This window comes from Plectropomus leopardus, chromosome 14, assembly GCF_026936395.1.
Source record: "Plectropomus leopardus strain MGB_pleo_1.0 chromosome 14, ASM2693639v1, whole genome shotgun sequence".
Classification (NCBI taxonomy): domain Eukaryota; kingdom Metazoa; phylum Chordata; class Actinopteri; order Perciformes; family Serranidae; genus Plectropomus; species Plectropomus leopardus.
The window spans coordinates 10,479,744-10,492,309 of record NC_142189.1 but is presented as its reverse complement, the minus strand read 5'-3'; the positions used below and the strand labels follow the sequence as shown (position 1 = coordinate 10,492,309).

Here is a 12,566-nt window from a genome sequence, read left to right as displayed (position 1 = left end):
GGTTTTCTACCTCTTGAGTAATCGCAGATGCCACAGCCCTTTTTCCTTTGCTTTTTTTCTGGTGATGTAGCACAAAAAAACAAAAGTATGTTATGTCTGCTGCATAGACACCCAGTTTAATGAAAAGGCCGACTTTCTAGCAGTGAAATACTTTCTAAGGGATGAATCGATACTTGTATGACAGAGTCTTAGAAAACGTTACATAAAGTAGCATTTATTGCAAGGCTATTTCGTTTAATTGCATTAAATTGCAGGCATTTGGGATATTGTGTCCAGCTTCTGTCTTACAGCCTGTAATCAACACATCTCTTTTGGACTGGTCATCACAAAATGCTGGAGTAGAGTAAACAGAAGCCTTATTGCCTCTGAATTATTTAAAATCTAATCGGTTAACTTTGAAACATCACACAATAAAAGGAGAGAGGAGTCTCTAGTCTTTTACTTTTAGTTATTGTGTAAGAGATGAAACAATTATTGTGAGCATAAACTAAATGAGTGTAAATAATCCAAGTTAATGAACACATTTTCCTATTTTGTTGGGTGGAACCATCAGAAATAAACCTACTCTCCCTTTCCATACTGCAATTTTAAGACAGACTGACCTGCAGGGATGACGCCAAGTAATGACTCCTCCATGATGCGGCCGCCTGGAGGCTGATTGGAGATCAGTTCAGTATCAGTTGGCTGTCTCCATCACAGCACGACCATCCAAGCGGAACAAACATAGTCAATTTGGTCTGTTATCGCTCAAACACACCTGGCTTGGCAGCATCACGGCTCCTTGTGGGTGTGTATATGTGTGTGTGTGTGTGTGTGTGAGAGAGAGAAAGACAGATGTTTTGCCATCATATTCGGTCAAAATAATACTTCTACAGCATTTAAGAAGGAAAGAAAATGGTGTATTGGACATGTGAGGATAACTTCCTCATTTAAATGTTCCTGCAATGACTGGAGTTATCCACAGTATGCTCACTATACTGACAACTAGGAAGAATTAGTTGAAATGCACATTAAAATTGGCACGTCATCGGTGTTGGCAGATAATGGCACCAACATGCTGATTTCTGCCAATATCACAATCTAATACATTTTTTTACATGACAAAGTGAACATGTACAAAACATCAAAACTAAGCTATAAGTATTTGTTTAAATTTGCGTAATGACTGAATATTACATCCACAGAAAAGCATTGTATTTCATGTCTATCTGCTGATGGACCATCACGATAAGAGTATGCATGATATAATGTTAATATCACTGATGAAGAGACTTGATGATCACTAAAATTAGGTGGGGATGAAAGTGGAAATATTGATATTGCTATCGCTTATCGGCCGAATTAATTGTTTATATCGGCATATTGGATATCAGCAAAAATCCCATATTGTGCGTCCCTAAGTATTAGATGAAAACACTTGTGTGTACAAGTATTCAGTATGTGTGTTTTGTTTTTCTTTGCAGAGACGCTCAGGCCCATGTCAGTGCGTTGTGGTTTGCAGAAGGCGCTAGATGCATTAGCAGAAGCAGAGTGAAAGGGTTGCAGGGAGCCCTCGGTCTGTGTCATGTTTGCTTGTCGAGCTCAGAGCTGAGCACTGTTTCGTTGGCGTGAGCGTTCAACTCCGTCATGTTCATGCACGACCCCCTTTTCAAGGTCTGCCGGTCTGAGCTGTGAGGCATGAGAGGGATGGAGACGGAAAATACAAGGGACGGGGAGAAGGAAGCGAGACATCTAGAGGGAGTGCAGAAATAATGAGAGGCATAAAGAGGAGATTGTGAGAAGTTAAGAGGGTTAGATAATGAGAGAGAGAATCAGAGGGATAAGAGAGTGAGGCAGAGAGTGAGAGAGAGAGAAAATGCAGATCTAGGTCAGAGAGGCAAAGCAGACAACAAACGAGTGGAGGAAGGGATGAACAGGCCTGTGAGGCTCAAAGCTCCTCAATCTGAATGGGACTGATCAGGGAGAGAGTGGGACATCCTTAGGAAGAAGACAGGGAGAGGGAAGATGACAAAATTATTTCAGTACTGTGTGACATCTTCTCTTTTTCATTGTTTGACATTCACAGACCTGCAGAAAATATTTCTGCCTCATTTTCACGGCATGGTTCACCTTAACTCAACTCACTTTTGACACCGGATCCTTTTCCTAAGTTCCTAAGATTTCTAAGATTTGATTTTGAGCTGATCGAGATGCCGCATGTAACTGATGTAGCATTCTCTTTGCCTCGACGATAACTTGATCTCCTCGTCCGCAACAATTCATGCACCTCGGTAACTGTACAGTGTAACGTATGTGTAAGTGTAAGATGTTGTTTTCCAGACTGCCATTTTTCAAAACCTTGGTAGAGCGAATTTAAAAAATGCGATTTCTTTTGACCATAGCTTGGCTTTCTAAAAATGGTGGGTGGTTATAAGGTAATTTTGTTAATAATGATTCATATTCATTCATATTTATACTTGTATATTTAAGTATACTTTAAACTGTTAACTATACTTTAACAGTTTAAAGTTTAAATTTGCCTTTGCAAGTAAAGAAAAAGCCATGATTTAGTGTCATTAACAATTTTTTGCTTTATTTTGAAATAAGTATTGGTTCAGGCACTGTTTAAGCACCACCACCGGGGGAAAAAAACAAAAACAAAAAGATACCCAACCCTAGTGTTGAGCGCTATGATAGTAGTGTAATATGACCCTCTTCCCAGAGCTTCAGATAATGTTTTCATATTGCTTGTTTTGTGCAACCAGTAGTCCAAAACCTAAATTAATTAAATTTGCAATGATATGAAACCAAGAAAAAAAAGCCTTACATCAGAGAAGCTGGAATCAGCAAATATTTGGCATTTTAGCTTGATAAATGACTGTTGATGAGACTAATTGACTGTTGGTTTCAACAATAATCATTTTATCATTTGCCTTCCCGAATTGTTTTGATATCATCGTTACAGGCGTTATCCTGTTAACTGCTTTGGAAATACAATTTAACTTCACAGTCCTATAACCAAAGACCCACCCCCGTCTTTTCTTTGAATTTGCAAATAAATGAAGAGGGCGCGGACAGAGAGAGAGCGAGAGATAAAGATGAACAGACAGCGCTAATTCCTCTCTGCTGCTCCTTTCACACTTGGTCATTTAATAAGGCGGAATGACATTACCGCTCTATGAGGGCAGGAGAGATGGAGGGAGGTTGTCAGGTGGTTCAGAGTAATGAATCTTTATCCAGCTCTGATGTCCATGTCCAATATCTGTTTGACACATTCTCTCTCTCTCTCTCATGCTCTCGCAGTCACTCTCTAGCTCCCTCAATCATTTGCTCTCCCTCTGCATGTCTCTGTGTGCACATGTGTGGGTGTTTGCACGAGTTCCTCTGTCTGTTTGAGTAGTGGAGAAAAAAGGAGATCTTTCTGTATTCTGTGCATGTGTGTAAGTGTGTGTGCGCGAGAGTTTCTGGTTTGTAAGTGGCTGTAATTCCTTTGTTGGTCTCCAACAAAGCCAGTCCTTGTGCTCGTGGAATTGGGGCAGTCTGATCCTAATGAGAAATCCCTGTTCAATCTTTCCAGCTCTTTTACTCTCACAGAAGCTGGACCATGCATGTGCATATGTGTGTGTGTGTGTGTGTGTGCGCGTGTGTGTATGTGTGTGTGAGAGAGAGAAAAAAGAGAAACTGATCACAGTGTTCAACCATCCACTGGTGCTCAGTTTGCATTGTGCAGTGCTGGATTGTGACACAATGAATTGTCATATTAAATCCCTAACTTTCATTTAGCCATAAATAAGCAAGTTTTAAAGTTGTTGTTTATTTAATTGAGGAGGAGCTGTTTAATGAGAAAAATAACTCATGAATTTAAATCCTGCTCATTCAGGGATGTCAGCTGATGTTACAACATACTGCCAGTCATCTTGTGGGAACCCACTGAGTGAGGAGATTTCTTCCTACTTGCTGCTCCGAGAACATGTTTTCTCCACCCAATTAAAACAAACTGTATCGATGTTTTAAGCATAGCAAGTTAAGCAGTTTGTTGACAAAATAATGAGTATATTTGTAATGTAATGTAATGCTGTATTTTTCTTGTCTTTCGAATTTTTTCGCCAGTCTAAGCAGAGTCTAGAATTTAGCACTTGTCACTTTTCACTTGTCATTTTGAGGTTGCAACAACTTCACAAAACCAAACAAATATAACAAAATATTAAGTAAACTTAACAATTAAATATGAAATAAACATAAATTAAGACTAATAGTTATGTTAACTTACATTTTCTAGGGCAGTTGGTTAGATTTTTTAAAGTTAGATGAACTTGTCGGATTTTACATTGTAAAAACAACCCTTTTTTTGTCTGTAATGGAGATGCGATCAGATCATCATGTTGACTGCTGACCAGTTTTGCTGCTTTGTAAAACCACTAAAAAGGAACAAGGAAGCTATTGAGCCGCCTACATTATTTTTCAGCTAATAACTGTTTCTATTGAATAACCCCAGACTCAAATGCAATCCATCACGTAAAGTGAGTTTTGGTGAGCTGGTGGGTACAATTGATCTGTTAAAACGACATAGAAATAGAATATGAAGCGGTGAGAATGACTAATGACCAGGGGCAAGGTGCAGAGACAGTCCTGCTGCTGTAAAATCTCTCTTGCAAATCAAACTTAAAGTTGGGAAACCACCAACTTTTTGCCATAATATACTTGTGTTCTTAGCGTTCCCAGCCTCTGTTTGGGTTCTCATTAAAAGAACGGCCCTTCGTTAAAAGCCCTCAGGAGGAGTTTTCGAGCCAGACCCTTAATGCCATCTGGTTTATACTGTAACAGTTCCACCAAGAAAACAATCCTGTCCTTGTTTTGAATGTGTGTGTGTGCGTGCTTGAATATTTGTTTGTTTGTGCCAGTGCTGCTAAGCTGTTCTGCTCAGACTGTAACATGCTAATCAGTTGATTCCAGACAGGTGGAAGTAATAGCCGTCAGTGGTTTTAGCGTCTCTAGCCCGGTTAGCTTCATTAGGTAATCACAGGCACAGATGCTCTGTTGCAAACGAACCACTTGGGTCTTCCATTCGCCCCTCAGCTTCCAATCTCCCAATTCCTCGCCTCCTAGCTCCCCCAGGCATCTGCCTAGCCTCGATATTACACAACACAGCCAAGTCTGTGGATTGGTATCTGTCTTTGTTTGGTCCCTCCTCCATTTTCTGAGACACTGTCAACCTTGTTTTTCACTAGTTCCCATTAGTTCCCATTTTTGACCACATACTGTGAAGTCTATTCAGATAACTTGGAAAGGATGACGATGAGGAAAGGATGATGAGGTTAAAAAATAAACTGATCAAGGCAGTGGTTGACCAGCAGTGTTAAATCCTGATTTATTTGAAATTACTGTCAAATGAATGTTTTTGTCAATGGAGTCTGGCTTTGAAGAACAAATAAATGAGTTTGACTTTTGGTTTAGCTTCCCATCTGAAAGGGTTGGCGGTTGGGGAAGTCCTGAGCATATGAATGGATAAATGAGACTTGGATTATACTGCGCAACTCACGGATGTTTTGATACAGTTTTGTTCTTGTTAAACATGGACCCCTATGACTTCAATTCATCAAAAAAATTTGTTGTGTTTTGGATTGTTTGTTCACTGAAGAGGCATGTGAGGAAAAACTACACTTTTTTCATGAATTCATCATTACACGGGGTGAACAACTGATAAACAAATGATCGTTTGGGGGGTGAACAATTCCTTTAACTTTTGCTTTCTGTAATTAATTTTGACTATTGAAGGTTTTAGAGAAATACTTGATTTGTAATTAAGGGGCTTCAGCGTCATCAGAAAACATTAGTTGTTCTCTGTTGTCCGTTTTTGTATTCAAACACTTGTCAATCAGTTTGGGAATAATAGCAGCTTAACATCCACTATTTTGATGGTGGGGTGACACTTGTTTCACTCAGGATTATGTCTTTTAAAAGGAAACAATTATGTTTACTTAAAAAAGTCAAGGTCACATATTGTATTTGCTGCTTATAGATGCATTGGATCATTATTTGGGAGTTAAATTTACTGATTTTGTTTTTATGCAGTGCTTTACTGAGAAAACTGTTAAATAGACATGAAGATTTTTCCTCTCTTCTTTGTTTCCTAACTCTTTGCTCCGTCTTTTTCCGTATATCTGACTGTCTTTCTCCTCTCCTCCTTCCACCAGGGTCGCCATGTTAAGACAGGGCAGCTGGCAGCCATCAAGGTCATGGATGTCACCGGGGTAAGACACACACCTACATGCATGCACTCACTACACACACACGCACAGCAAATCATCTCAAGTGATTATACCGCCGTCGACCGTGTCATCTAATTATGAGCGATGAGTCAGTGCCGGCGTGTGTGTGTGTGCGTGCGGGCCCGTGTGCGTGTGATGTGGCAGAGAGGAAATGAGGACAGGCCTATTGCCATGGTAATATTAGCTGGAGGTATTAGGACAGCAGTGTGGTCTCAGGCGTGTCTGTAAAGCAGGAGGGAATCTCAGTTATATTTAGAGATCCTCTCACCCTACGCCTCGCTGTCAGCACTCGGCTGCCAGCGAAACAATGAAGGAGTGCAGGAATGAAGCAACAAAGGAACTGATGAATGAAAAGGAGCATGAATGACTGAATAAGGACATGAATATATGCAGGTGTATGGGGATGAATGAATGAATGAGCAAATTAGCAAAGCAACAGAAGTATGTGCAGTGAATAAAATAAATGAGACTGTGTACTAATGACTCTGCAAGAACAAATCTGCTTAAATGCAATAAAAATAAATGGCTGTATTAATTGATGGTTGGAAATTGAATCAACAAATTGCAAACTTAATGAGCTACTGTACAAAATCAGCTTACTAAAACAAGTGCTTTTGTTTTCATGGCTCATGAACACTAAATTGAAGTAATCAAGGCATAATTTTCTGTCATTGTGAATAATGAATAAGGAATGACATTTTTAAGTAACCAACTGCCACCACAACAACATTTTTCTGCTTTTGGCTTTGTGGCAGTTACCCCCAAAAAGAAAAGTAATTAAAAAGTAATACAATTGTGGATAATTTAGCACCCAGCTGTGTGCTTTGCAACAACAGTTTTTTTTTTTTAGACCGCAAATTCATCAACAACTTCATTCCTTTAGCCGTATCACCATCCTATTAATATGTTTAACCCTTACATACCTTTTGATTCAAATGTGACGCGTTTTGACATTTTGCAGCAGTAAAAACCGCCTTAATATAATCCTTTAACCCTCGAATTTGAAAACATCTCCTCAAATGACCCAAAATGCACAAAAATGAAAATATACTTTAAAATCTGAAAATGATATTGTGTGATAGTAGATGTTTTTCGACATAAATGAGTGTTGTAAGCCCTAAAAAAAGACACTCCCTGCTCTCTGAAACACTATTAAAGAATTAATTGCAGGCTGTTTATGTTTACACATTCTAAATAGATTTGTGGCTCACAATTTGGTATAGACACTTTTATGAAGGTATAAAATATGAACAGTAAGTAAGGGTCAAGGGGTCGCATATAGAGGTTGTGTTTTAATGCTTGTGATGTTTGTCTTCCTGTGTGTGCCAGGATGAGGAAGAGGAGATTAAAGCTGAAATTAACATGCTGAAGAAATACAGTCACCATCGAAACATCGCCACCTACTATGGAGCATTCATCAAGAAAAACCCCCCTGGCGTAGACGACCAGCTCTGGGTACGCCATGTATTTGTGTGTGTTTTTTGTCTGCTAGTCTGTGCATGTGTGTGTGTAAAAATGGCTGCAGTCTCTTAAAGAGCCACAGAGCAGAACAAGACGAAGGGACTTTCCATTTTTCACAGTTACATTTACTGTATGTGAAAGAAGTGTGTGTAGTTTGCTCATGCAGGCAGCGGCTGCAGGTTTGTGTACATTGTAATATGTATACGTATTTATTGTGTGTGTGTGTGTGTGTGTGCGTGTGTGAAATATATAAAGGATATGAATTGTCGTGTGGCTTGCTGGCTGCTGCAATAAATCATGTGTTAACGCGATCTAAGGGAGCTCTCTCTTCTCTGATCCCGTAGCATTCATCACACAACAATGGGAGCGCACGCACATACACACACTCACACACAAACATCTGCATATGCACACAACAGCCAGATCTATTGCCGAAATAATTCCTCCTGACTGGACAGCTGCCTGTTTTCCCTGCATGTGTGTGCGTGTTAGTAAGTGCATGTCTGCGTGCTTTGACATGTGTCCCCTTGTTTATGCATACATGTTTCTTTTGTCTTTGCGTGTCTGAGAACGCGTGCACAGCCTGGATGAGAGGGCTCGGCCGTTACTTGCCAACTTCCTCTCTCGCTGTAATCCAGAGCGATGATGAGAGGAGCTTGAAGCAGGGCCAGAAGTGACCAGCTGAAACTTTGCCCGCAAATCTCGTCGGATGTGATGCTGGGGTGGATGAATAAGGAGAGGGGAGATGAAGGCATGAGGCAGCTGAGGATGGAGAGGGGAGACGGGGTGGACAGAATGGACACATTGTGTTTGGGTCAAGAGATGGACTTGATTCATTCATGTGATCTCGCCGTGACCCTGTTGAGTCAGTTTGTGGAGAAGTTTGTGTGGAGTGAAAGAGAGTCTGTAACATGGCTGTCTGTTCATGTTGTTTATGTGTATTGCTCTGCGTAGTAACACAGTAATGTGATTATGGGTTCTGTGTATTTTCTTTCTAATGTGCATCATGTTGAAGAAAGCAGTTTTTATTCTGCACACATGCGTCATTGGCGCTCTATGAAAATGAATACATCCAAGAGACTGTTACCATGACTTTTAGTACTTAAGAGCTGGACCCATACTGGATTTTTGAATAATATACATCGACTTTACAATATATCAGATGATATTTTTCGTGATTAAGATATACCTAACTTTTAGAGCTTCAACGATCGGGCAATTAATCAATTAGTCTACCGAAAGAAAATCAATCACAGCTATTTTGATAGTTGTTTAAATTTTTGAGTCATTTTTCATGCCAGAATGTCAAACATTTTCTGATACCAGCTTTCTAAATGTGAGAACTTGCTATTTATTTGTCATGTTGATATTAAATGAAGAGTCTTTGGACTGTTTGTTGGAACAAAGATGCAATTTGAAGGCAAAGATTTGTGCAAAATACTGCACGTACATTGATAAGTTTGTTAGCTAACTCCCTGGTTATCTCAACAAGTTGCTTTGTAACTGTGAGTTAACTACTTGTTTGTAGCAGATCCTGGATCAAATTGCTTCCTTTTGCAGAACAACCAGTAATCAACCTCGTTTATGTTTAGCTCGTCATGGAGTTCTGCGGAGCCGGCTCAGTGACAGACTTGATCAAGAACACCAAGGGCAACTCTCTAAAGGAGGAGTGGACCGCATACATCTGCCGAGAGATTCTCAGGGTAAGTGGACGTGTTGCAAAGTCATTGTTTCAGTCCTGCACCCATCATCCTCCATGAGTAACCCATTATAGCATGAAAGAGACAGATCCTTGATGATCTTTTTTTCCTTCTGAATGCATAAATAACACTGTGTAGAAAAACAGATGTGTGATGATTTATAATTGCTTTTCACAAGAAAGCATTCAGGACATTTTTCTTTGTAGATGCTCCTCAAGAAAGATCAGACATGATTTATTTAAAAGAAAATTCTCAAGGTATTATTGTAGTATAGTAGAAAAGAAGATAGAATATGTTTTCCCAATTGTCCTCATTAAAATCGAGGATTATTCCATAAAATAAATGTATTTTAAAGCATTTTACCACATCTGACATAGGAAGACAGGGTTTTCATTATTAAGCAGCTTCTAAAATGTTTTAAAAATGTTTTAAATCCATAGTTTAAAGCTTTTACGCTTCTTACACTATTTACTTAATTGAAATATTGATTAATGATCTTGAGATAGATACTTTATTGATCCTTACAGGAAATTACTTTATACGGTAGCTACATTCACAATCAAACACAACGACAGGAGACATGTAAACATACAACATTCACATCTAGAAAAAGGAATTAAAATAAATTACTAAAAGAACCCCAAAATTTGCTGATAAAGCAGTAAAAAGTATATGTAATGGATAATAAAGATAAAAACAAATTCACAGTGTGTAATGTGAAATGTGGCTTATTCTAAAAACTGAATAACAAAAAAGTATATACATATAAATAAATAAAAGTATAGAAAAAAAGCATGCCTAAAAATTTAAAGATATAAAATGTCAAATGTACCTGTATTAATATATAAATATATGTACACCACAGTTCAACTCTGTATATTAAACAGTCTAATGGCAGGGGCAATATATATTTGGTCTTTATTTAATCCTTATATAGTGTAATAATTTTAAAGCATTCTCAGATTATCAGTATGATCTAATTGACCTGCTCCTTGATAGCAATCACCAGTTGTTTGTGTCCCTGGTATCAGTGTTTTGGACTGATGGCGAGCAATCAATTGAATCTTCTCGGGGAATGGCAGTCATTCCCCCCACAGCTTATCTCTGCTATCTGTTATTGTGCGTTTTTTTGTTGTTGTTGTGCTGAGGGCTGTAGCCTCAAACAGAGTCAGTTATACACAGTGCTGCTCTGAACTGAGGCAGCAATGATTCCTTTCATCCACTTTTATTTCTTTTTTTTTACCCCACACCTCTCATCTTATTTCATGGTCTCTGCTTCCTTCCTGCTGTGATTTGGTCTTCTTTATTCCTATGTTTCTCTGTCCCCTTACATTTTGTCTCTCTGTCTTCTTCCCCTTTGTCTTTTTTTTACTGTTTTTGTAATCTTGTCTTTTTCTGTCCTTTTCCTGTCCTCCGGTAGTCCCTTTTAACATTTGTACTCTCCCAACTGTCTCTCGTATCTCTGTCTTTTACTTGTTTTTGAGATTTCACCAGAATGTTTCACCCCTAAAATGACAGGCTTTGCAAGAAATAATGAATTTCAGACTGTGAATTTTCATCGAAAACTGCTGTCACATCAACCTCTCAGACAACTAAAGCAGAAATCATTTTTCCCTGTAAAAAAGTCTTTTTGAGCTCTGCGAGGTCAGAGGTCAAGGTCAGCTACATAGTAGTAGCTGAAGCTGCTTCCTTTTGGAAATGATCTCTTTACATCATAATAACAATAATAATCATAATAATAATGACTTGGCTCATCGCTGCGGTGGCGTTCCTTCACTGTGTGTCTCTGTCGCTGTCTGCAGGGTCTGACTCATCTCCATCAGCACAAGGTCATACACAGAGACATCAAGGGACAGAACGTCCTGCTGACTGAGAACGCAGAGGTCAAACTAGGTCAGTCTGTCATCCAACTCCACTTGACAAAATGACTTTAGGATTGCGAGGGCAGGAGGAGGTATAACATTTCAGATGGCTCAGAGGTGTATGTGTGCGTGTGTTTGTGTGTGCACGAGGCTTTTCTTTCTTCTTTTATGCTGAATACTAGCCTACTCATCTCTCTGTAGCTCTGCCGCTGTTCATGGTGCAGACTGCTGAAGAAGGGAGTCTCTCTCTCTCTCGCTCTCTCGCTCTCCCCCTAAAGCCCAGTGGGGAGGGGATTATAAAGAGAGTGTGTGTGTGCTTGTGTGTGCTTATGTGTGTTTGTAAATTGGGCAAGCTATTGCAGGTTGGGCAATTCATTCCTTTTTAGAGTCCATTATGGAGTTTAGTAAAACCCATTGGTGTCAGCCCACACACACACACACACACACACACACACACACACACATGCATACACACACACACACACACACACACACACACACACACACACACACACACACACACACACACACACACACACACACAGATATTTAAATAAACTGCAGACTATACCCTGAAGTATTGTGTGTGTTTGTGTGTGTGTGTCTTTCCTGCAGTGGACTTTGGTGTTTCAGCCCAGCTGGACAGAACAGTAGGAAGGAGGAACACATTTATCGGGACGCCATATTGGATGGCGCCAGAGGTTATCGCCTGTGACGAGAACCCTGACGCCACATACGACTTCAAGGTGCTTCAGCAACCTCCCATCTGCCGAATTGTCTGTCTTCTGGGCATTTTGTGATCACCCTGAGTGTTAACTCACTGTGTGTTTTGTTGTTACAGAGTGATTTATGGTCACTGGGAATCACAGCGATAGAGATGGCTGAAGGAGCACCACGTATGTACACACACTTCTGCTACACGTCATTTCTCAGTGCTACTACAGAAGATCACTATAATCAGGTGTCAGTTGTTCAGTCCAGGCCAATGCAACTCATCTGTAGCCATAATTTTAATGATGGCAAAGAAGAAGATGTGAAATTGGTTGTAAAATTACTTTTCTCTTTTTTTTTCCTATTTGTTAATGTTGATAAACACATATCTGCTTATGAATGCAGCGTCTGCAACAGTACAGCAGTTTTTCCCACTCATTTATTTATTTGTGGAGGGCTGCCACAATTTGAACATCTGCCGCAACAAATGGATTTTCTATTTTTGGAGCTGGATCATTCAAAAGGAGCTCTATAGGAATATATATACTACATATATACCGTTCAGTTATACATAGCAACACCCT

At 39.5% G+C, this 12,566-nt stretch overlaps 1 protein-coding gene across 19 annotated transcripts in view; it reads left to right on the top strand.

The window, feature by feature from the left end:
• tnika (TRAF2 and NCK interacting kinase a) overlaps positions 1–12,566 on the top strand; it is an 81,723-nt gene that overhangs the window by 33,306 nt on the left and 35,851 nt on the right. For all 19 annotated transcript variants that reach the window (XM_088087500.1, XM_088087507.1, XM_088087506.1 and 16 more), the window contains exons 3-8: positions 6,174–6,230; positions 7,578–7,703; positions 9,302–9,412; positions 11,212–11,302; positions 11,887–12,017; positions 12,113–12,167. In XM_088087500.1, coding sequence (XP_087943626.1) covers positions 6,174–6,230; positions 7,578–7,703; positions 9,302–9,412; positions 11,212–11,302; positions 11,887–12,017; positions 12,113–12,167 — 571 coding nt within the window. The remainder of the gene's footprint in view (positions 1–6,173; positions 6,231–7,577; positions 7,704–9,301; positions 9,413–11,211; positions 11,303–11,886; positions 12,018–12,112; positions 12,168–12,566) is intronic.